General features: G+C 41.6%; 1 protein-coding gene and 1 long non-coding RNA gene across 2 annotated transcripts in view; both read right to left on the bottom strand.

The window, feature by feature from the left end:
- tsc22d3 (TSC22 domain family, member 3) overlaps window positions 1–25,321 on the bottom strand; it is a 32,858-nt gene extending 7,537 nt beyond the window's left edge. Inside the window, exons 1-2 of the mRNA XM_052066738.1 lie at window positions 25,002–25,321; window positions 24,534–24,853 (exon numbers count right to left, since the gene is read on the bottom strand). Coding sequence (XP_051922698.1) covers window positions 24,534–24,853 — 320 coding nt within the window. The 5' untranslated portion in view covers window positions 25,002–25,321. The remainder of the gene's footprint in view (window positions 1–24,533; window positions 24,854–25,001) is intronic.
- LOC127601482 (uncharacterized) lies at window positions 17,269–23,734 on the bottom strand. The gene is made up of 2 exons (XR_007962571.1): window positions 22,991–23,734; window positions 17,269–22,261 (listed from the first exon to the last, which is right to left on the bottom strand). It is a non-coding gene; the product is annotated as an uncharacterized LOC127601482 (long non-coding RNA).
- Window positions 25,322–26,034: the final 713 nt, after the last annotated feature.

Here is a 26,034-nt window from a genome sequence, read left to right as displayed (position 1 = left end):
AAAAAATATTAGCCATTTTTACTTTTTTGTCACTTCAAACGTATAGAAGTTCTCCAGGAGAGTTTTGGAGTAAATTTCACTTGTATAGTATGAGTGTATTTATTTAATGTATGTAAGTCACTCAAATTTACTGAGTGAAAACTGATGGAAAATGTTATTATTATATTTTTTTGTGTGTAAATATTACTCAATTTTTTGGGGCAGTGTAGTATCTTATTTTTGGGTGTGGGGCTCTAAATACAGCCAAAAACTTGCTAAGTCGGCAACACTCCAGACAAGTCGTAGCTCTTGCTCGCCTCTTCGCTTGTCCTAGGGTTCATACGTGTGCACTTAAAACTTTCAAAATAAAAGCAACACTTATTTTACATTTGACTTTGACTTCATGGTCACTATGATGGGCCAGTCAAACTGTGGGCAGGCCAAATGTGGACACAGGGCCATACTTTGCGTAGACCCGATTGAGTCGCAAAGCACACGTCCAGCCCAAATTATGCAGATTTGATGTTTACTACTCACTGTTCACTGGTCACTGATTCCATTCATGACCATAACTCCTCCTTCATAAATGGCAGGCTATACATTGCCAGTGTTAGCCATAATGACATAAATGGCAGTGTCTGAGCCATGTGGCTGATTCCTGGTTGGATTCGAATCAGAAATCACTTAGCAAGGCAAACATTGTGGGTTTGGTTGTCAAGGCTGCAGCAGTAACTAGTGCTGGAAATAAACAGCCAATTTGCATTCCAAAGTCGTGAATTTTGTCATAAACATGACATTGACTGTCCAATCATATACACAAGGCTTCAAAGAGGAAATGCAGGAAATGCATATTGGTGTCATCTTGGAGCAAACATATTTAAATCTTAATGGAGGTGAATTCTAATAGAAAGTCAAGCAAATTATTTGAAAGTTATTTATTTTTTCTCCTCTTGACATCAAATGGAATTTAATACACATGGTCTGGCATCATTTAATGAGACACGACTAATCTTGCCGTCCTTCCAGTTTGTGTGCAATATCCCCTTAATTTCCCTGCTTTTCTCATCGTGTTCCAGTTGGACATGCAGCTGTGTGACCCGTGTCACAAACATCTGGGACGAAGCCTGGAGGGGCCCGTGCTCTCTGTGTGTGAATGTGAGGTTGTGGGCTTACTTGTGTTTGTTTGCGTGCAGTCGGCCACGCGTTCTCATTCGAGCACACCCCAGCATGTGTGAGTTTTTCAGATGGGGATTTTTGTGTGCCCCGCTAACTCTTGCAAACACAGAGTCCATTCCCACAGACTCCAGCAGACTTGCCTGCAGAGCTGTGGGGCTGACTGATTGTCACCTGCGACATGAGGATGAAGAAATGGCTGCGTTCCCATGGGTAAATGCAGACAATAATCATCTGCGGTTACTTCTGACGGGACTGAATGCGTTGACAGCTGGAAAAACTGCTGGCTATGTGGATTGTTTACATTGTTTGTCCCTTTAAAAAAAATACAACATTTTAGGCCAAGGTGCAGGTTATAAGACCACTTACTATTGCTACCCGTGTACAGGAAGAAAATTCAAATGCCATCACCCCTTCTTAAACGAATGACTCCTCTTTGATTTTACATTTTAAGGTTTGGGATATCCTACCAGCCTTTTGAAGACTTTGGTAAGAATGTGAGTGGGCCTGGTATGTGCCCTGCAATAGACAGGCGACCAGTTCAGGGTGTACCCCAGCTTTTGCCCGAAAGAAGGCAAGTGCTGAAAACCAAAATGATGGCGAAAATGAAATAGTAATGAGATGAAACTCATGTCATACCATTAATTGTGTACAGCACTGAGGCTCTTAACTTCTGATGCACAAATTACTACAGGGCCGTTCAATACTTTTCACATGATAAAAATTATATTTTGAAGAATTTGCAGGTCACGGTAAATCCATGCAAGTTGTCTGACAATCATTTACAGTGAGAGTACGTTGGAAAGTAACTTTTCCCATCTGTCCTTGTGTCATGATTCTGTTCTTGTGTGTCTCCAGCAGGTGGCAGAGTAGGGTCTTCCCTCCATCTTGCACACCTGCTGCCAATGTTTCATCAGTTAGTCCATGTATTTAAGGACTCCCTTTCTGGTGAGTCTTTGTCAGATCATTGACCTTGTTTGCTTCTCATGCTCAAGTGTTGTTTTCTAGATCTACCTCATCATTATCGTTTTTGCTCTCGAGTCACTCGCTTGTAAGAGTTTATATTATTTTGTCTCTTGATCTTGCTCTTGAGTTGTTTCGTGTAATTGGACTCTTGTCATTTCGTTTATATTCTCGGACTTATCGCTTTTTGTTTTTCCTGGCTCATGGTGACTAGCAATTTCTGTTTATACTTTGTGGGTGCACTTTTGTTAATTTCATATATATATAATTTTTTTTGTGTCTCACTTGGGGGATTCACCTTGTTTTACAGATAACAAAAACATGAAATTTCCAAATTTCACAGCTGTCTATCTACCAGAAAGAGTATGTTATCAAAATTCATTTTCTTGGTCACATCACTAGTTTGCTTGGTCATATGTCACAAGACAGAATTCACCGGGCTCAATTTCATGACAGTCCTACGCCAGCTACACCCTCAAGGAGAATGAACAACCTGTGTTGATTCGTCTCACAACCAGATCTTAGTAAATAGTTGGATCAAGCAGCAAATCTTTGTAGGTCCAAACTTATAAACAATGGCACTCGGAATCGATCGGCATCGATGATTCAGTTACAGCAGCAGAGGACTAGGCACCACATCTTCATTAAAAGAAAAGCAAAGAACCGTAGTTAATGAGTTTTTTGATATAGAGGTCTGACTTGTGCTCAGTTTTCTGACTGACTTCAGCAATAGCCACCCATGCTTTTTCTAACTAGACATACGGAATTTGCTTTTTTCCCCCCTTGCCGAGCTGGCTATGTATCGACAGAATTATCTATTTGGTTACATTCATACCGTGTATTATGGCCTTCTCTGTCAAGATGCCGGTACTTTATCCACTAACACAATAACAAAGCATTGTTTGTGCAGCCCGCCTTCCACCCATCTCTACTAGCCAAACAAACAATGTTGTTCTCTTTCCACAAGAATACAAGAGGGATCCAGCTCATAATTAAATCATTTTGTTTCCCCACACGTGGCACACACTGATGTTGCCCATTTTTGTGCCTCGCCCTAGATAAGAACAGACACCCACAGAACACAATGAAACATCTATTGTACAGCAAAAAATAAAAACAAAAATAATATTTGACTGTATGTTAGAATTTAATGTATAAAACACCGACCCGTGGTCAATGTGAAGTCAATTTACATACTGTCCTGGTACATGAAAGAGCGCCCTCCAAAGGAGTAAACTGTTTGTCCTGTGTACATGTACAGTGCTATGTACAGTATAAATTACTAGGCTTTAAAAACATGACTACAGTATATGATAGTAAGAATGGGAATCTTAATGAAATTTAGAAAAATCAAGGTGTGTGTTAGAACTGCTGTATAACATGGAAGAGACACTGAATACGGTACTGGCTATCCAACAGCATGAAAGAAGCACCGCAGTGGGACACAAACAGAATCATTAAACTGTCACGTAGAATGTTTAATTGTCGAGTGAAAAAAAACGTTTGCTGCAGCTGATTCTTCCACGGGGGATGCGACCCTTGCTTTTGGGGAAACGGTCACCATGTTAACGTGTTATAAAAGAGCATCATTGAGAGATTTGATTGACTGCCAAGAACATAGCCTCTGTGGCGGAAGACCTCAAGCAAGCGTTTTCACATCTAAATATTCAAACAGGGGCAGCCCAGTGAGCCAGTGTTTTACGTGTCGACCTCACAGTGCTGAGGTACCGGGTTCAATCCCAGCTCCGGCCTCCCTGTGTGGAGTTTGCATGTTCTCCTCAGGCCTGCGTAGGTTTTCTCCGGGTACTCCGGTTCCCTCCCACATCCCAAAATATGCATGGCAGGCTGATTGGACACTCTAAATTGTCCCTAGGTGTGAGTGTGAACGCGGATGGTTGCTCGTCTCTGTGAACCCTGCGATTGGTGTTCAGGGTGTATACCCACTTACTGCTCGGAGACAGATGGGATAGGCTAAAGGCACCCCCCGCGACCCTAGTGAGGATAAAGAGGTTCGGAAAATGAATGAATGAATATTCAAATAGATTCAGACAAATTGTAGTTCCATTTGGACCATTCACTTTTCACCCAAAGGGGGTTCATACGGGAAAACGGGCAAAGTGAGGGCCAGGCTGAAGCAGAGTTGGGGTTACATGGCGTCCGCAATGTTTTCTCAGGCTGTCTCACTGATGAAGATCCCCGATTTACATCGGAGAGGCCATGATTTATCTGGATCATTCCAGTTGTGCGGCCCACGGTGACATTATTAGAGGACACGTTCAGAATGTTTAATGGTGAGGTGTTGTCAGATATAGTGTGAACCTACCAAACAGTTTAAGTCTTCAGGCAAGCATTAGCTTTGTTGATTTGATGAACCCCGTCACATTTTCATTTCACAAATATTCACAAACTTCATTCAAAGATGATCATTTTGTGTCCAGTGCTTCAGCCTCCAGTCATAACGGGCAGTTGTCAACTTTGAAATACCGTGTGCATGCATCAGTCAGTTTCTGATTCAATTACTATTTATCTCTTTCATGACTATGATAATCCTGTCTGTCTAAGACAGGGTATCAGCAAAGCTATTCCTGCTGTTTTCTTTTCTTATTTTTAAACGGGTTCTTCGACCAATGGCCTCAATCCATTCACAGCAAAGAGGCCTAAATAAATCTCGAGAATGATGCTGTCGTGGCTACATAATAGCCCTTACGTGCGGTTCTCTATGATGGATATGAAATGTCATTGAATGTTTAGATGACTCAGATTGCAAGGATGCCGACATGGTTATTAATACACAAATTATTTACATGTATCCCATTTGCATTGTATTTATGCAGTGGAATGCAAACATAAAGCAAATGTTTCATAATGTGCTCGATGATGAGCTTTCATGCAAAAAAATGCTCTTCTTTTACACAGTAATAAATTGTGATTGTGGCAGTAAAATTGGTGCACATGCATTTTTTACATGCATATATATATATATATATATACACTATATATATATATATACACTATATATATATAAAATGTATCAAGTAAAACCTTATTGTCAAATGTGCCATACAGCACAGATGAAATTTCCTCCCTCTTAGACAACAAGAGGAGCCGCTGTGGGTGCCCGCGCCACCATTAAAAGAACACTAATAAAGTACAACACAACACAAAAGAGACAGTTGTGCCATCTTCACCACTTTTCCTCCATTGACTTTGTTGTTTGAAGCAGTAATAGATGAAAGAGGAGTGACTGAAAGTGTCTTTTGTATATATACATACTGTATGTATATCTATATATCTATATATCTATATCTATATCTATATATAGATATATATATATATAATATATATAAAAATACTCCTCTCACCCCTTGGGTGGTCTCCGTCCCTCATTCAGCTCGGGTCCTCTACCAGAGGCCAGGAAGCTTGAGGGTTCTGCGCAGTATCCTTGCTGTTCCCAGCACTGCACATTTCTGGACTGAGATGTCCGATGTTGTTCCCGGGATCTGTTGCAACCTCTCATCTAGTTTGGGGGTCACTGCCCCGAGTGCTCCGACCACCACAGGCACGACTGTCACCTTTACCTTCCAGGCTCTCTCCAGCTCCTCTCTGAGCCCTTGGTATTTCTCGAGTTTCTCATGTTCCTTCTTCCTGATGTTTCCATCACTTGGGACCGCTACATCCACTACAACGGCTTTCCTCTGCCCTTTATCTATGATCACGATATCTGGTTGGTTCGCCATTACCATCTTGTCAGTCTGTATCTGGAAGTCCCACAGGATCTTCGCTCTGTCGCATTCACACTTTCCATGAGACTTTCAGGTGGTACTTCACATAGCCGTTGTAATCGGTTTCTAGGTTGCCCAGCTTTCATTCTCGCCATGATCTTAGCTTTCAGGTCAGTTGGTGCCTCAGCATTTCATTCCTTGGGGCTGGCCACCCAATCTCATCATCTGCATTCATTGGGGCTTGCCTCCCAATCTCTTGGATGGCCTCATCCTCTGATCTGGCAGCCTGGGGCCCTTCACCATGGAACCTGCGTTGTACCTCATCAATCTCAAGTTGTGACAGCAGTTGCCGTTTGTGGATGTTGGATCACTGAGCTACTAGTTGTTTCGTGGTCAACCGTGACTGTGGGTTTCGAAGTAACCATTTAGCCCACATTCTCTGCATGTAACCCCTCTGACTAGGGTTGCTTGAGTAGTAGCATTCCAACAGAGCCATGTTATCGCATCTCGCCCATCTGCGCTTTGTTCCAGTAGCCCATTTTTCATCAAGGTGCTCTGGTTCCCCAGCACCTGACGCAGACCTTGTCTGAGCCGGCATGTCATTCGTTTTATTGTCTCTCATCATTGTATGAGGTAGGCATTAGCGTGAAGGATCTTGATCAGTATGTGCTCATTTTTTGCCCCAAGCGGGATTCGAACCACCGTCTCCCGTATGCCAAACCGATGCCTTACCAACTGAGCTATCCAGCCGCCATATATATATATATATATATATATATATATATATATATATATATATATATACTGTATACCTGTATGTACAGTATATATACTGTATACACACACATATACAGTACTGTTAGTATATACAGTATACTGTATATACTAATATACTGTATATACTATACAGTATATACATGTGTGTATACACACACACATCTATCTATCTATCTATACTGTATATGTATATAGATGTATGTGTGTGGGTGATCCAAAACTGTTCGATTTAGCAATGTGAAGACACCAGTAACATAATAATATTAAAATCCCTATCCATGTACATTCAATCGTTATCTGAGACACTTAATGCATCAAAAATAGCTATTTTAGTCAATAATACAGATACATTGTAAGGTGACTGCCACACAAAGATCACAAATAATGTGAATAAGACGAGTTTGTATAAATTCATCTTGAACTTGAGAGAATTTCCAGAGGATTATTGTCCAGTCGTTCCACAAGTGAATGGTTCTGCTCCCTCCAAGCAACAAACGGGAAATATTTGCACTTGTGACTCTTGAACTTGAAGTTGGCCTCAGTACACAAGTATTATCTTTCGATTTTCCTGGTTTCAAAGTTGCACAAATGAGCAAGTAAATACAGTCAGCCGTTCCAGCCAAGCGTAAAGGTTCAAGTAAACACTGTTGCCGTGTACACGACGGTTCCAAAGTTCGAGACACCATTATTGCGCGTATCACATTGAGCAGGTACGCAAAGAACAAGACCAGTGACACATGGAAGTCTCTGCAAAGGTGCACACTCAAGCAGGGACGCCAAGAACACAACAATCATATGCGTGTCAGTAAAAATAACAGGCAGACATGCGCACATGCAAGAGTAATTACACTGTATGTGCAAGTCAGGCAGGTAAGAAGGACACAAGTATGAAAAGTGCTGAGCATACTGGGACAAAAATCCGGTTCTGACCACATCCAGCGATGAAGCTGAGCAAGAGGAGAGAATATTGCTAATCATAAAATTACGCGTGTGTATGAATGAATCGAAAGTTGTACTATGCGACAGAGAAATGTGATGAGGTTGTGACAAGCATCTGTCCATCAAAGATTGTGCACTGGAGCCGATCGGAACTGACGCACCCTGGACTGGTTACCAGTTAATTGCAGGGCGCTTCAAGACAAAAAAGCATTCACACTCACATTCACACATGCGCACATTGTTGGAATGTAGGAGGAAAGCCCACGCAAGCGCTGCGAAAATGGCAAACTCCACACGGAAGGCCAGAGGTGAATTCGAACACCGATCCTCACAACTGTGAGGCACATGGGCAAACCATTAGGGCACTGTGCCGTGGAGCTGTTACAATGAGATTCACCTCTATCGGAATCTCTATTTTCTTTATTTTTGTGTGTTGACTATGTACCAGAAAACTTTCCGCGTGACAACAGTGGTTATTCAATAGCTTGAATATCTACTGGAGTGATTCCAGCCACAAAATCTCTCAGTGGATTTGTCCTTTGTTCAAACAGAAGTGCGTAAGAGGCCTTTGTTGCACCGAAGGTGCCCACGTAAGCAGCCACCTTATCTTTATGTCCGAACTGCAGCAGTCACTCAACTTTCTTCCAGCGTGGCAGCAGTAGAATGTGACAGAGAATTAAAAGCCATTCCATTTGAATCGGGCAATTTATGACATTCTGTATGATTTCAAATTCATTCATAGAGGATTGACAATCAAATCAAGACTCTCAAAACTCAAAAAAGTCACTGGGCGGCAGTCATGGGCGTCAAGGACAAGGGCAATGAAACGTTAAAAACGTTTTTAAGTCACTGACTTTTATTTTTTATTGCACCACAGGAAATAAGATATAAATTATTATTAAATAATGCATTCCAGAGGCCCTGAGGTAGATTGTAGCTTTCCTTCTCTTTTTTTACTTGTTGTGATCTACTCTATCATCCGGAAATAGAAATACTGTCTGAGAGGCAGGAAGCTATTTTAGGGAACTACTGTAGGATTTGCAGAACAGAAACAAAATCAGGCATTTTCCTTTTCCCACACCCTCGTGATCTATCAGCATGTCACTCATTAGGGCATCAGTTTTTGTTTCAGTCGTGTTAATTTCAGTCGAACCACAGGGAGTTGTTGCCAGGTAGTTCCCAAATGAAAAGTGCAGTGGGACATCGGGATTTATTCATTACGACACGTGCCAGAAAAACAAATGAAATTGTTCCTGGTAATTTGTGTCTCTCGTCTGCCACCTTGTGCACAGTGACGAGTCCTGCTCCTGCCACCTCTCTGTCTTCACCTCAGCCTTCGATGCTGAACATCTGCACCACCTTATCGAACTCCATTGTTATTCCGGCCCTTCCACACGCTTTCTGAGCAGTAAATCCCATCGAACATGCTTGAGCACGGCCTAACCCTGACTCTGTTTCAAGGTAATTATCCTGTCTTTGACCCTTCTTGCCACAGCACTCCCTGTCGTCTGGTACATTTTCAACTATTTCAGGCACGGCAAGACAATTCATGGTGTCATGCAACCTGCGAGAGAATGTTTGCTATGTGAAATTCCACAGTGCTCAGAAGATTAATATGTCATATAGCTGTCATACCTGAGCCGCTTACTTTGCACAAGTGCCGCCATGTGTTCCATCACATGAACATTTCATTCAGGAGACGTTTGGACAAATTATTTTTGTTATTTTCCCCCCCTTTTCAACTGTGTGATCATGTGAAAGAAATGCTTTCTGACATACCCAATGAGACTTAGGTACCAGTACTCCAAGATATGCACGTTTCCTCAAACACAGCGATCGCATAACCAAATTGTGATGTAATGGTTCCTGCATTTGCTTTTAAGACTTTTAAGTTTCAAAAGAAAATTCTCACTAAAGTCCGCCATTACATAATTGTCTGATTGTTTTCTAAAATTTTGCGGTGGTGTCTTTGAATCATATCATTTAGTGGCCTGTAAATGTTTTGACTTCACCAACATTATAACGAAACCCACTCGACACTCCCAAAACAACACGCCTGATGACTATTGCTCTGAAAGTGTACAATGGAATTTCGGTGTTGAAATGGTTCAACTGACAAGCCAATTGGGAATTCAACTAATATCACCAGGAAAAGGTGGTCAAAACACACATATTGTACAGAGACAGAAGACCATTCACATCCACATTCATACCTCCACTGAGTCACGCCCTTTCACATGACCAACAATTGTTTTTGCCCTTTTATGACAAGTATCTTTGCCAAAATGGAATATAAAACTTGACATGTCCAGTATAACGAGGTTTGAACCACTGTGGCAAAATACAAATGCTACGCATGCGCCCAATGGCCTATCTCGGGCACCACCGACATTAGTCGCAAATATTAGTGGAGCAGCCTGCACACCTCATATTTTGTTTTCCTTCAAAGTGCCTGGTCAATCTTTTAGCTCCACACTAACATGATCTGTCAGATTTACTTTCAAGACCCGAAAATAGATTGTTCATTCTGTATGATTTACTTTTTTTTGGTCTCTGTTGATTTTCAGCCTGGTTATCAAGCTGGCAAGCCCAAAGAAGAGAGTATTGCAATTCTTCAGCAGACAGATGTTTAAATTATAATGAAACAAGGTTCTTCGGTATTATCTTTCATCGGGAGGTCCAACGGTTAGCTGGTTGGTAGCAGAGACGAAGCAGCCGGGCAAACAACATAACAGGAAAATACAAAAATGAGGAAGAGAGTAAGAGAAGGGGAAAGCGACAGAGGCAGAGAAGGCTTTCGCAGCTGTTGTTAGGTGGCATTTCCTCTGATTGGAGGCTTTTGGCTGTACTCCCAGTTCTTGAGGTACACATTTCAACATTAAAGACTTTTCACTTGACCCAAATGCATCCATGCAGCAGGCAAATGATGCCGCACTATCCTTTCAGCCTGAAACCATTTAGCAATTTAAACCTTTCTTTTGTACCGTGGCTGAAGATGGATTTGTTGATTCAATTTCTTTATTTCTTTGGCTATAGTTAAGTGCCATTACCGTAGATATCTGGGGAAACCAAATTTGCTCACGTCACAACATTGCTGATGTGTACAAAAAATAGTTAGTCTAAGCCTCATTTAATGAGATGAAGGTAATAAGCGGCATCGGAGTCTATAATCCGTCATGTGTCATGTCTCATTATGTTTAGAACTGCCATGTACTATTTCAAGGGTTACATTGAGCCAAAAAATAAATCAAAACGTTTGCTCACTAATGCACAGCCATACTGCAATTCGGTATCGACAGTACTATAATATACACATCACTATTGCCCACATGTTTACTCTGTTTCATCATTTTTTTCGTCCAATAATTGCACTTTGCACAATACATTGTGTGTTACACGTTTAAAGTAATGTTCTGTTACCATATTATACAGTATTACTCAAAATCATAGACTGTTCATAGCCCGGATACATATTGCTATACGGCGGTAGTACACACCGTATACTGTATATGCTACTGATGTATTGTTGATGCACTTCTGCTGAGATGCATTTGCATTATGGTGCCTTGTTTTTGTTACATGTTATGACAATATAATGGAATCCAATCTGATTGACTGGGAATTATGTATTATTTTTTAAAATTTAACATCCAAGGCTCAAAGTAAGCGGATTCGTGGCTACCAGCTGCATCGATGCATGAGCCGCGAATCGGACAGTGGCTCTGCTGTCCCAGAAAGGGTTAATATAGTTTACTATTTCAACTGTTTCCTCATTTTAGGGCATTTCCCACTTCCCAAACCTCTACTAGTATTAAGAATATGTGTGTTATTCCTAGTTCTTAGTCTAAGATTATAAACAGACAGACATGAGTCTAGTGCAGGGGTGCCCATTACGTCAATCCTGATCTACCGGTAGATCTAAGACAGGATAGATCCGAGGATTGTTGAGGAGAAAAAAAACTAACAACCATTTGTGTGTCTTTGTACATGTTGGTAATATATTTTTTGTGTTAATGTATGCTGCACCCTAATCATCCTATCAGTCTCATTTTCACCCAAAAAATATTTTTAAAATAAAATAGAGCAGGTAAATCTTGAATTTACGGTGGCGCGTGATTACGTCACGGGAAGTTGTTAGCGCTCAGCAGTCTGCAATTGCAGCTTGTGATCAGAGCTGTTACGCTCTATCTTTTATCGTTATTATTCTCATTCAGAGTTTGCTTTGTGTACAAAGCACGGGCAAAGATTAGGAATCTAGGAGGTTTCAGGCTGTTTCTCATCATGGCGTGTGTGTGCGTGCGTGCGTGCACGCGCGCACTGGTAAGGTTAGATCCGGGGAGGTTAGTTGATCGAAAAGTAGATCTTCGGTCCAAAAGGTTTGGGCACCCCTGGTCTAGTGTATTGTTACATTGCATGCATATGTACCATATTTTTATGTAAGTAAGTGTGCAAAGACTTTCCAAAAACATTCCAAACTATTAGCTCTACACCAATTGATTTTAAGTGGAAGAACGATGTGAAAATAATGATGTTAAGCTGTACACATATTGAAATTGAAATATACTGTATATATATTTTTCTGTGGCAAAAAAAAAATGGATTCTTCATATGTGCCTATGTTTTGGATTAGGCCACAAAAGGAGCATATATTCTTGATTTTTGTTTTTGTTTTTCATTGAAGTATAAATGTTGCAGCATAGTGAGTGATTCTTTTTCTTGACATTGCAAGTAAAATACAACACATGGGACAACAATTGCTGCAACAATACTTGGTATAGAAGGTTTCATGTTTGTTTGTTGTTTGAGATGTTACTCAGAGTTGATGACTGATATGAGCGACAATAGTATAATTTACGAATTCTGAGTTAGGAAGTGGGGCAATATGTGTACAGTATATTGGGGAAAAAAGGTGTGTAATCCTGTCACGCTGATTATTTAATTGACAAAATATGCACGTGTTATGGAAGGATTACCTGTGTTTTGCCAATAATGGCATAATGTTCGGCCTGCCTGTTTGTTATGTAACATGGCGAGGATGGGGCACGGTCTGTCCGTCAGACGCCAAAATAATGTTGGTATTTTGCATGTCATAACACTTCGGGCCACGAAATAACCTTCATCTGCCATTCTTTAAAGGACTCGGCGTACACTTACACTCCTACGATCACATCCATATATTTCCGAATGTGACGTGATTGAGTGAACTATTTTTGGAAATGTTGCAATTTTGAGTACCGTACCCGCATTTTCATACTGTATATTTTTGTCAACTCGTTTCACTTTAAAAAGATTTGGATACTAATAGATGACATTTAGTCAAATCATCCCCACGCTGTATGTCGACAAGCACTTAAACTCATCACAACCTGCAAATGTTTTTCAAGCACTAACATGTTTTTTTGAGTGGAAACTTTCTAAATATTATATTTCTCCAAAAACAGTTTGTCATGTTTTCACTTTTTCAATAATGAGGTATTTTTCTTTGGTAATTACGAGTTCTGATTTGACCTTTCCAAAACTGTTTTCTTCTGATTCATTTCGTGTGGATCAGAAGCAGTTCAACATTTGAGAACTGTTGACAGAGGCAAATCCCCTCGGTCGCAGCCTACCTCCAAACCAAAGATCTCCGAGGCACTGAAACGTTGTGACTTCAAGTGTAAGATCAATTCCACTCTTTTGTCACACTCCGCCAGTGAAGCGCTGACCTCTGCTTCCCTTTTATATGCCACCTTGCACAAGAGCAGACATAAATAGGTCTGCGGCATAAATGGGGCTTGACATGCAGGGTTTTGACATTGATGTGGATGGTCGCTTGAGTTAAATTTGCATAAGTGTCTGGACTGTGTGCAAGACAAACATAATCCAGTTCAGTAGATTCTAGTACCGGAAAGTTTTCAAGGAAACAAGCCACTTGGAAAAAAAAAAGAAAAAATAATAGTTTCTTTTTTCCAGGGGAAGTTGAATACCTACAAATTAGTTTTATAGCCTTAAAACTCGATTTCTTTGTCATTTATAGTTCAAATTTTATTTTCCCCTCAATGTGGCAGTGAATGAAATATCAAAACAGGCTGGAGAAAAATGAATCATTTTCTTCCCATCGCATTTTCCTCAAACATGAAGAAGGAATCAAAAGGAAGTGTCCCTCTTGTGATTCCAACGTCAGTGATCAGACACTTTTCTGGAGAACGGACATTTACTTTGTGATTAAACTCCTTTTAAAATGTTTCAAATGCAACATACCGGCGGTATATCTGTAATAATTCTGGTCTGTGAGTCATTTTCCCAACATGTCACAGCGGAAGGAATGCAGAACGAGGTCATCTAATGTCACAGGCTTGATGGTACAATGCAAGAAGTGCGCTAAGCTGGCCCATTTGATACAGGGGTTGGCCTTTGCCATGGTTCAGCTGTTACTTTTAGATGCGGGGACACAAAGACAGAAATGAGGTCTTGGACATGGTACAGCTTGTGAAATGGACCCATTTGACTCTGCATTAGGCACCCTCTTATCTCAGTACTCATCTCTGAGCTCGGGAAATATCCAAAAGCAATCACAGATTCACTGAAACTTGGCATGTGTTTCTGGATCAGATTTCTCTCTTGCAGTCTCTGAGCTAGGAAGAAATAGAGAGAAAGAACCTTATAGAAGTCTACATAATTGCTGTCTGTCATTAAGACCAGGTCGGACCTCATGGAACATACCACTCCATACGTTTCAAATTGCTTTGAGAGGAACTTGTAATGCTCCCAAAAGGCGTTGTTCAAAGTGTCATCACAGCTTTTTTCCAGGTTACATGTTTCCCCACTGAATGAACTAAAGTACCTACAGGAAGCAAAATTAGAAGAAAACAGGGAGTCGGTCACCCCTGCACTCCTCTTGAAAGATTTTGTACAAGATGTTGGATTGTGTCAAAGGAAATTGGTGTCTGTTTCACAAAAATAACATTGATGAGGTTAGAAGATAACGGATGTTTGCGCAATAACAATCTCTTCATTGATAGGCTTGAGTTGAGGTTCTTGGAAACTCAACTGGCCAACTTTGCTTTGTCCACCAGTACACTGTCATGTTGGAACAGAAAAGGGCCAACTCAAAACTTGAAGCACAAGTTGAAAGCATACAATTGTCTGAATCTTTGCAAGATGAATTAAAATTGAAGGTCCAAACCCTGATTGAACACATTTTACTACCATGTCAATGTTTCACAAATGATGAGTTTGACAATGCAGCCCAACTCTTCCAACACCCTTACATGCTATATTATTGTGTACAGTTTTGCACATCAGATTGGAGATTGTGTTAGCGATTGGGAAAACATGTTTTCTGGTAAACACCCGCATTTCATACATCAAAGTTTAACATACCAAAATAACCCAGCTGAGTCAGACACGTACTCCCTGGCTGAAATTGATTGTCTTTCCTGTATCTACAAGCCCATTTCCTTATTGCTCACCATTTGACAGGTGACCTGAGTTATGGGAAACTCAAATTGCACGTTAGCCACAAGAGCTCCAAGCAGTTTATGAGAACAGTGTTTTGTATGTAACAGGACTTGGTGCTGTAACCCTTCCTGCACTCTGGACATTGTGGCATCATGAACCTTAGAGCAATTTGCAGAAACAAACTTTTGGCAATACCGTTGCTCAAATATTTCAAACTCAAGCATGAAGGAAGAACTTCCTCTGTATGCAGGTGAAAATGTATTTTAAAAGCGGTCTGGTGCTCGACTGGTTAGCGCGTAAGGCTCACAGTACAGAGGAGTAGGGTTCGATTCCGGCTCTTTTCTCCCACACTGCAAAAACATGTGTGACAGGTTCATGGAACACTAAATTATCCCTAGGTGTGAGTGTCAGCGAGGATATTTGCTTGTCCATGTGTGCCCTGCAATTGGCTGGCAATCAATTCACGGTACACCCCACCTACTGTCCGAAGACAGCTGGGATCGGCTCCAGCACGCCCCGCATCCCTTGTTAGGATAAGTAGATCAGAAAATGGATGGATGGATGTAGAAAGTGTCTCTGGCAAGAAATTCTAATGTTATGGGGCATCACTGCAAATTTATTTGAGAAGCATTACACTGATGCCTAACAGTATGTGTTTGTGTCCAGAGAGTGGAACAGCCTTTCCAAGAACTGACATACAGTATTGCAGAATTCTATCTTTAAAAATTTTTTTTAAAAATAAAAATCAGTTTTATTCTGTTGGAGAACGTAATAGCTTCTTCCCTGCGGCGCTTGGAGAATGACACACATGAAACGTCTAATCTGCATTTCCCCGCCATTTTAACAGGAATTCCTGAATCAGAATGTGATATCAGATTATCACTTTTCCTGTCCAGCAATCTAAAGCAATCTAAAAGAAAATAACCCCTGTGAATTCCATGTCAATGAGAGTGGGACAGAACAAATAAGCCTTTGCTCCTCAGCCATGGTTCTTTTATCATGGAAGACATTCAAGTCTCTCCGCAGATATTTTCTGTTTTCAATGCTTCAGTTTCTTGCATGCCAACTTGCAGACTGATGAGCATAATGGCACGCTCGCTTAACCCTGCGTGAGTTACGCAAGGTGTGTCAACGTCTACTGTCTATTTAAAGGCAGTAATTGTATCATATTGACTACTTGTGAAACTATTACTCAGCACTGTCTGGTCTCAAGTCACGGAAAGGGACGTGTGTGTGTGTGTGTGTCTGTGAGTGCGTGTGCATGCGTGTGCGTGTGTGTGTCTGTGTATTGGGAGGGTTAGATTACGTGTTGACAGACTTCTTAACTATATGAATGGGTGCCATTGCCAAGGTCCAAATAGATAAGCCCAGCGCACAAGTCTCCAAAATCTCCACCCCGTGCTCCCCCCCCCCCCACTCCGCCCCTCCCTTTGCATTATATAAGACTAACGACTGCCAAACAACACAACAGTGAAGTAGGCTGAGGCAAAGCAAATAGGAAGTTTGAAGAAATGGGAAAAGGAGAGGATGTGTTCTATTCTTTTGAATCGAGGGCGGTTATGCACCGAAGACTGCAGGGTTGTTTTCTTTTCCACCAACATATTGTCCGACTGACTCTTTACAAAGCCACATTATTTCATTTTGCGCTGACCCATTTTCCATTGGAGTTGTTTCAGTTGTCGGTTAGTTTCCAATTAACGGTGTGTTTACGCGACAAAACCACAGGGTTAGTTCAAAGCGTTCTCAGCAGACACTAACAACATACTTTCAAGCTTTGCTTCAGCACGTTCCTCAACACGTGGATATCGGGATATTATGATGTACGAGACAGTCGTAACAAAATAAGGTTATCGTGTCTTGATATTTGAGGTTTTAAACTTGATGCACTAGTTGGAATTTTTTTTAAGTGACCCGACAGAGCAACCATGACTCCATTTCGAAGTTGGTTGAGGAGTCCACATTTATAAAGGCACCGTTACTGCTGTGGATGAGAAGGTGGATAAGCAGCAAGCTGTGATGCGGAGGATTTGACTCTCTCAGCAGTATAGAATTATAATCCTCTAGTGGAACATGACGGGTGCTGTCTGAGTAGCCCGTTGGGCAGGACAGAACATCTTAGCTGGATTCCTTTGTGATGTCCCTACAATAACACTCCAGTGTGGTTCACCTTTGTGAACCAACCATGTCTTTTATGTATGTAAGCTGACATGTACTGTAAGGCTGTTATCAAGGCTAGAATATAAGGTTAGGCCACAGTAATTATTTTTAATTATTAGTCTTTTGATTCGCCATAAATATATAAATGTACTACGTAAGTCACAACAGATTCCACAAACATTTGAATTTGTTGTGTTTAAATTGAACTGTTTTGTCAGAAAACACACGACATTTTGCTGATTGGCATTTTCATAACATCGATAGTGTCAGCGGAGGTTTTTTTCAAAGCGTTTCTATCGTTACCCAGCAAATAAATAAAGACTATACAAAACAAAGTGCCATCAATTCCCATTATGCTGACCCTAATTACATGAGGACAAAAGAGGCAATATAGCCATACAAGTAAAATGTTCATCATCAACCAGTGCGGTAAGGGTGTGGTTCCCTCTTTGCTCATCATTGTTCCGTGTGTTTTGTGAGGCTGTTCAGGTGTTAAAAGTCAGGTATGCATTATGAGTTCTCACGCAAAAATCATCCGTTCGGCGGCTATTCAAACAAGCGCACGAATGAGGTTCAAAGAATCCATCATGATTTAAAGTGGACCCTTCGCAAAATTTGAAGCATGTATCGACAAAGTCAGTTGGCCCAGAACATAAGCGAATGTGCCCAATTAATATTTCGAGTTTTTTTTTTCTATTGGCCATTTTAAGGCATCTTGGCTACCAGGACGTAAATGTTGGGACATATTAGATATCTCAAGTCAGTTAAGTCATCTTGATAACTCCTTATTTCACAAATGTGGGGGTCATTTTTTTCTTTTATCTGGCTCAAATGACTGGATGAATAAGTCGAAACAACTGAATCAGTCTTTGTTCAACTTCTTGTCTTGCATGAACCTGATTATTTGGAATGCTTTTATGTTTAGCTTTTTGCTTTAGCAATACTGGAGCTCAGGCTAGTCTTGATGACTTGTTTTAGTGACTGTTCTTATTTGGAGGATTGTATAGATAAACTGATTCTTGTTTCAGATCCCATGTGAGCTGTTAAAATTATTTCGTTTTTTTCCACATGAACAAACTATTTGATTGGCTTCGTGTTAGAGCTGCATACTCTTTGCCCCTCTTTCCTACGGCATGCTGAGGTGTTCAGTGGCTGCTAAATATCTATGAGTGACGATCTGAAATAAAGGTGACTAAAGCAGCACTTTCAGTCAGGCCGTGAGTTGCTTTCTTAGACTCAAAGTAAATCAGCACATTTCCCTCTGGTTTTAATCTCAGGGAATCACAAAACTGAACCCCCTTAGGCTTTCCTAGCTTGATATTTTATCAACATTGCCTCATTTATATTTGCTGGCCACTGTCTGATGTTTAATTCCAAAAGGTGACCTGGTACACTCTCTATTGCGAAACACGTTTTAAAAAAAATATATGCCAAATATATATCATATATGCAAGATTTAATCTCAATCCAAGCCCTCGCTGTCAAGAACTGGAAAAATATATGAACTCCAGCCGACCTCAACAAAGCAGATTTGTGCCACCGCTTGTGTGCAAATGCAAACAGTTTTCTACTTCTGACAATAAAGTCTAGCCGAGACAACTTACATGATCCGTAACACTCTTAAGGAACAGTTCCAGGAACAAATTGTGCTGGCCGCATGCAAACTGTGTTTCTCTGGCAAACATTTAACCGAACATTCTGGTACATGCTACCTCTGATGCATGAATGTCAGATGTTTTCGTTGTTTTAATCTAAGAAGATGGTTTGGCAACGTACCATGGGATCATATTCGATTGGCTAGAATGCTCAAATTGAAAATTGCTTTTTTGGGGGATCAGGTTTATTTACATGTCCGAGAAAGTATTTCTATTGTCCGTCCTCGTCTGGTTTTCTGGTTTATTCGGCTTGACCTGCCCTTCTCATTTTCGTCAATCAACGCTTTGCCGATCTGTGTCTGCTTCCAATTGCCTGTTATCTGCAAAATTAATTTGGGTGCTCACGCATGCACATGTATGATAATGACATACATAAGGGCCGTTCAAAACGGCACACATTTGCTCCGGCGCTGCACCGATATATTTTGTTGCGATATATTTTGCACCGCAGCAAATTGTGTGGAGCGTTCACACGTACAAAGCCGCTGAGCGGGGTAGCCCCGACACTAGGGCTTTCACACGGCAAGATTTGGTCCGGTGCTGCACCGGGGCTGCCCCAGTAGAGCGTTCACACGTGCAAATTAGCTCCGGCGTAGCCCCGGAAAAGAGCTTATACCGGACCAAATTTGACCCACCTCAGGGAGGTGGGTCAAATATTTGCTCTGCAGCAAATGCTCGTTTGCGAAGCAGCACCGGTGTAAATTTGCACGTGTGAACGCAACTGGGTTAAATTAGCTCCAGAGCAAATGCTTGTGAAGAGTACGTATGGCGAGAATGCGTTGCTTTCGTGCTCTGTCGGACTTCCGTAATGTGTTGATTCATAACGACACAAGACTTGGCTAGTAACATCTTTCCTTTTGTAGGAGACTGGACTGTCTCGGAGTTGTTTGTTCCTTTGTTGTTTGTTCACAACCCCCCGCCCCCCATAGAATTTATTTTGTGATTTCCTCTGATTTTCTGTTTGGCGCATTAGTGTTTGCTTTTCTGAGTGTCATTGAAGTCATCGTTCATTTACGTTTTCTTGGGCGGTCACTCTCGAGCAGAAGGCACGGAGATCGAGAAGGAGAAGGACGTGCCGGTCCAGTAGTCGCTTGAGTTGTGTATATACAGTACATTTTAAAAAGAACCAACACGACAGCTCGTTTGTTTTCTGTCGTTTTGCTCCGCTGCAGAAACTGCCGTGTGAACGCAAGTGGGGCAGCCCAGACACTGTACCGGGGTTGCCCCGCTCAGCGGCAGTGTACGTGTGAACGCTCCACACAATTTCCTACGGTGCAAAATATCCCGCAACAAAATATCTCGGTGAAGCACCGGAGCAAATGTGTGCCGTGTGAACGGCCCTACTGTGTCGGAGGTACCGGGTTCAATTCCAGCTCAGGCCTCCCTGTGTGGAGTTTGCATGTTCTCCCCGGGCCTGCGTGGGTTTTCTCCGGGTACTCCAGTTTCTCCCCACATTCCAAAAACATGCATGGCAGGCTGATTGAACACGCTAAATTGTCCAGAGGTGTGAGTGTGACTGCGCATGGTTGTTTGTCTCTGTGTGCCCTGCGATTGGCTGGCAACCGGTTCAGGGTGTCCCCCGCCTACTGGCCGAAGACGGCTGGGATAGGCTCCAGCACCCCCCGCGACCCTAGTGAGGATTAAGCGGTTCGGAAAAAGAATGAAAATAAAGAATAAAAACAAGTAGCCTGGACTTTTTTAAAGACCTTTGTACATATTCTCTTCATTTTATGTGTCCCAATCACTTCCTTTCATAGACACTATCGTACTTTGCTGTGGTATCTGCCTTCTGAAACATTTCAAGTTCTTGTTTTATATATATATATATATATATATATATATATATATATATACACACACACAAGATTGTCATTCATGTTAGCATATGACTCTATGAGTATCAATCACGGACCATAGATGACATTTATGTCCTCATTTTTTTGTTCCGGTATGAGTGACATGTATGTATATTTTGCTCACACAATGAGATAAGAACCTATTTTACCTCATTGACCATGTCTTTCGAACGTTAAACTGCTTTTATGTCACAAGTTTGCAAGTTGAATCACAATCGAGGGTGATCAAGAACATATGACCTGCAACATCGGAGCTATTTTCCAAAATGAAGCAGTGGAAGTTGTCCACCATGCCTCAGTTGCAGTTTACATAAATGTTTTTTTTGGTCTCCGATTGACTGTTTTATGTCTGGTATGCGATGTTCTATGCATATTTAACAGCTCAGCGATTCGAAAATAATTAACTAGCTTTTATTTGGTAGCTGGGATTGTTAACTGACTAAAATACTAATAACACCGATTATTCCGCTGATAAAACACTGGAATAAAAAGATAACAAGTACCCTTGATATCACTCAACTAGACCAAATCTAGGTTTTTAATAAAATGTGTTATGTAATGCGAGGTGACCTTTTCATTTTCAAGACTCAATCGATATATCTAATAGGCCTCCTTGTGTATCATCACTGTCCGGCTGAAACCTCGTAAGTCCAAAACGCGTCAAATTATTATTTTTTATTCTCACATATGAACTCAGTTATCTTTCCCGACTTGATCTGTTATTTTAATTTAATGCAAAATTAACCAATGCAAATCTTGGAAAATATCTTGAAAACAAATACAGTGCCGCTTGAACGCAACTTGTTTGAGAAGTGGTGCAAAACTACTTCAGTTTCTTCATTCTGAAGAAGCTGTGTGATGTGATTGTCCCCTCATCTGGATGCTTTTTAGACAATGAGTGAAAATAGCAAGGTTAGCTTCATTTAAATTGGCTTTTATGATGAAATTGGATTGCTGTGATGCTTCATTGCAGAAGGGCAATGATGAGTCATGGAGTTACCGGTAAGTCTCCATTTCATACTAATATTCGCTTCATAGAGGGGGTTAGCTCTTTGTTTTATTTATTACATCACTCATGAATGAAGACATTTAAGAAGTTATTTGAAGATGATATCGGACATAACTTTGCTTGTAACATTTTAAAAGGCTATTTGCACGCTGGGAGCTTGACATGACCGTCGAGTTTTGAACGTACTCACTGGTGAATATCTCACTTACATTACCAACATTATCGATTGCCATATTGGGTACAACTAAACACATTCCAATGAGTTGCTTCTTTAAAAAACTCAGAGAGCTTCTAATCTTGTTTGAACTGCTTTCAGTTAGTGCCCCTCCTAAGAATTTCCTGCAAAACTCAATGAACTGGCCTTCCCTCTTTCCCATTAACCATTTAAAACGTATGCTGATTTTTTTTTTTTTTACTTTTTCTTGTACTTGTTTAAGACAATCTATTGTTTATTTCCAGTGATGAGCACGTCGGTCAGATCATGAACTAACCCCAACTCTCCAACCTAACCCTAATGCTTACCCCTAATGCTAACCCTCTAACCCCCAACCCTAAACCCTAACCTAATCCTCTAACTCCTCACACATAGTCCTAACCACTAAACCAGGGGTTCACAAACTTTTTACTGTGAGGGCCACATAACGTTTCCCTTCTCTGATGGGGGGCCGGTGTCAGTTTGTAACATCAACGATCGTAGGGGAGCTTAAAAAATGTATTGTTTCCCAGAAAGCCACACATAACCAAATAACCCTTTCCAGGTTCTTTACAGAAAAACAAGTCAGGAAACAAATAATAACACTAATAATGAAATAAATAATAACTAAATAACCCTCTCTGAGTTCTTCACAGAAAAAAACAGGAAATAAATAATAACTAAACAACTCTCTCTCTTTATAGCCCCTTGAAATCCAAGAGTTCTGCCATCTATGAGAACTCACCTATCTTGTCTTATTTCTGTCTGTTACCGTCGTGTTCACGTGTTCTACTAATTGATCTGAGACGCAACTAAAACACTGAAACATTCTATGGTGTGTAAATAACTTTCTGACCTTGATTTCAACCCTATTTGCGTCATGGGTCATATTCCCCCGAAGACCATCTTTGTACTTTTTTGTTGTACAGCTTCCATGGAAATGTGAATAAAAACAACATTTCAATTTTTCTTCAGTTGGGGACAATCTAGGAAAAGTCAGAAAATTTCAAGTTAAAAAATTATCATTTAGGGGGTTTTGGGGGCGTTTTTAACACAGTGACGGGTCATTTTGAGGGTTGGAGGGCCGGGTCAAATGTGCCCGCGGGCCATATCCGTAGTTTGGGGACCCCTGCACTAAACCCTTACCCTAGCCCCTAACCCAAACCTCACTTTTTCCTTGCCTCTGTTGCCAAGTGCTCGCTAAGGTTCAGTTGATTTTACGTACAAGGTACAAGGTGCGTTAGAAACGTTTCAGGACTGGTGTCACAAAAAATATATTTGAAGGAGTAGTTTGTGGTTTAGATGTCAAAGTCATCCCCCAGAGCCTAATGTCCTATTCCAGACTTATTCATACATTCCTGGAAGATTTTTTGTTCAGGATCTTCCACCGCCCCATCAGCATGGCCACCTTGATGTTCCCCAGGTATTAAAACTCTTTGAAGACACCAGTGAACTTGGCAAAGAGGAAAACACAAAGAAAACAGGTAAGGTGAGAAGGGTGGTTGCTCTCGCAAGGAGATGGTTTTCTCAGCCAGCAACTGTTGGATGCTCAGGGCATTCTGCGTTTGTATACTGTCATTGTAAAGCAGCCATGAGTTGTCCTCTTACAAATCTGGCCCCTTTTCGCGTGCTGAAAAAAACAAATGCCACACGACCTCTTTGTAGACGTGTTGACTGATCGTCCTGCCAATACTGAAGGGAAAACTCATAGTTTGTATCCATCCATCCAATCCGCTTATCCTCACAAGGGTCGCGGGGGGTGCTGGAGCCCATCCCAGGTGTCTTCGGGCAGTAGGCGGGGAACACCCTGAACCGATTGGCAGCCATTCGCAGGGCACACACAGACAAACAACCATCTACGCTCACACTCACACCTATGCCATGCATGTTTTTGGAATGTGGGAGGAAACCGGAGTACCCGGAGAAAACCCACGCAGGCCCGGGGAGAACATCCAAACTGCAAACAGAGAGGCCGGAGCTGGAATTGAACCCGGTACCTTTGCACTGTAAGGTCCACTTTATCTGGCCGGGATGTATCTTTTCCTCGCAAACTCATTTTTTCAAAAAACATTTGGCAGTTATGCGAAGGCCTCTTACGAGTTTCAACGGACCTCTCGTCATAAAATATCGCTTCAATTAATTCCTTGTGATGACAGGCTCAAGCAATTCAATAATTGTGTGTTCTCACTGTAAATTGGATTTTACTGACCTCACTTGGCTTTGTTCCCCAACAAAATGCCTTTATTGTTTTCTACTTTCGGTGTGAAGGTTGGGGTGGTTCCAGGAAACATGTTTGACGGTGAGCAAATCCATCAACAATTCACCCGGTCAAGCAGGGTGCAAGGGTTAACAGATAGATGCTGTCCTATAAATAGGCACCCCTTGGATTTAATACACTGCTTTATATGCTTCGTTTTGGACCAATATTGCAAGTGGAAACCTTGGCATAACCACAACGAACCCTATTCTTAATCTGCGACTATTAACACTTAGGTCAGCCTTTTGAGAAAAAGGTGCTGATCCAAAGAGACCCGATTAGTCTGCAGCAGCCACCTGGTTCAAGAAAAAAACAATAACGAGCGCATATTAGCGCATATCCTAATAAAAGCATTCTTTCTGTGGTGACGAATATGCACAAATGAGACATGTAAAGCAGATTGGTAGACAAACCTATGGAAGAAGAGCAAGATGGACAACATGGTCTGGTCAATGTTGCTGTTGCAGATTCCCTCATTGAGCAGGAAGCACGGGTCCCTCACAACCGACTCCAGGGAGTCCTGACGCATGATGTTATTCAGCTTGTCCGTGTTGAGGTTTTGGTACATCAGCTGGTTGCGGAGTTGGCGGAAGTGACTGACACTGGGGCTCGTGGGACTGGCCAGCGTCGTGCTGAGGCCCTGAGACAGCGAGTCAACACAGCCGTTGGCCAGGTCCAGGCAGCAGCTGCAGCAGTCCAGGCCGATGGGTGAGCGACATTCATCGTCTGACATCTTGGAGGACAGGTGGATCAGGAGGTGCCAGTATGGGAGTTCCAGACAAGGATATGAAAAGTAAATGCAAAGTCAGGAAAAAAGTCAATATTGTGCTGGCATTCCTCAGCTCTCGCAGAGCAACAGAAAGGGAAAGAACCTGCCTTACCGTCACGCCTGCAGTCCAGGACCAAAATGAGGTGTGGCAGCAGGTTCAAGTCTTCCCTGAGAAGTGCAGTCCCACTGGGCCACTTTGCCTGCTCCTATCCTTGTATCTGCCCTCCTGCGGCTCTGTTGCGTTTAGCCTTTTGTCTCGGGCCAACACCGCTGCTGTGCTTTCCTACTGTTGCAGGAGAAAGAGTGAACACCCCCCTTCCTTAAAACACAAACATGCTCTCACACAAATTCAGCAGGAGTGCACTTGAATGCAACACCCAGAAGCTGCTTGCTGCTTATCACTTTTTTTCCTTGCACTTTATTTTTATTTTTTTAGTTGTGCTTGAGAACACAGAGGGAAGAAGCAAAGGCAAGCTGGTGACGAAAGGGGCGGGGAAACCACTGTGATTGGTACAAAGCAAGACTGTTAACATGCGCCAGAGCCCTCCTCTTTTAGGTTTGAGCCAAGCTGTGTGCACATTGGGGAAGAGAGACACCAAGGGAGGGAACATTTTTGAGCATGCTCTAAACGTGCAGCAAAAGACTTGCCATGCTGACAGCGTCAGGAGTGGCTTGAGGGAACATGCACAAAACCACATGAGCATTGCTGAGCTGTGAAAATAAGAGAGGGGGGAAAAAACTTGGACATAACATGCACTTAAAAAATGCTTTATTTAGTACGGAATACAGTACAGGTAGTACTATTTTGGTTAATATAGTACCGTACTTTCCTCAATAACTGTTAATTTAATAGGCTTTATTTGTGGAATTATATAGGTCACAGTAGTGTTGAATGCAGTGGTAGGCCATCAGTCATCAAGGACGGATTTACATTTCCAAGCACTGAATCAGATTTACAACCTCAAAAACAACATGTTTGATGATATCGTATTTATTTCTGTCCAACAGTCGGCAGTATCTTCTTGTCATAATGTTTTATCTTGGCTACACTGCTTCTGGTTACAGTGCTAAATGTACAGTATGTGGATGTTAGATTATTTTGTCCAGTCAGAGTTCAGGCTCTATGCGCTGCTTTCAGAACCAGA

The sequence above is a fragment of the Hippocampus zosterae genome, chromosome 1 (genome assembly GCF_025434085.1).
Source record: "Hippocampus zosterae strain Florida chromosome 1, ASM2543408v3, whole genome shotgun sequence".
NCBI lineage: Eukaryota > Metazoa > Chordata > Actinopteri > Syngnathiformes > Syngnathidae > Hippocampus > Hippocampus zosterae.
Note: the sequence above shows the minus strand (reverse complement) of the source record. Positions and strands in the feature narration are given on the sequence as shown.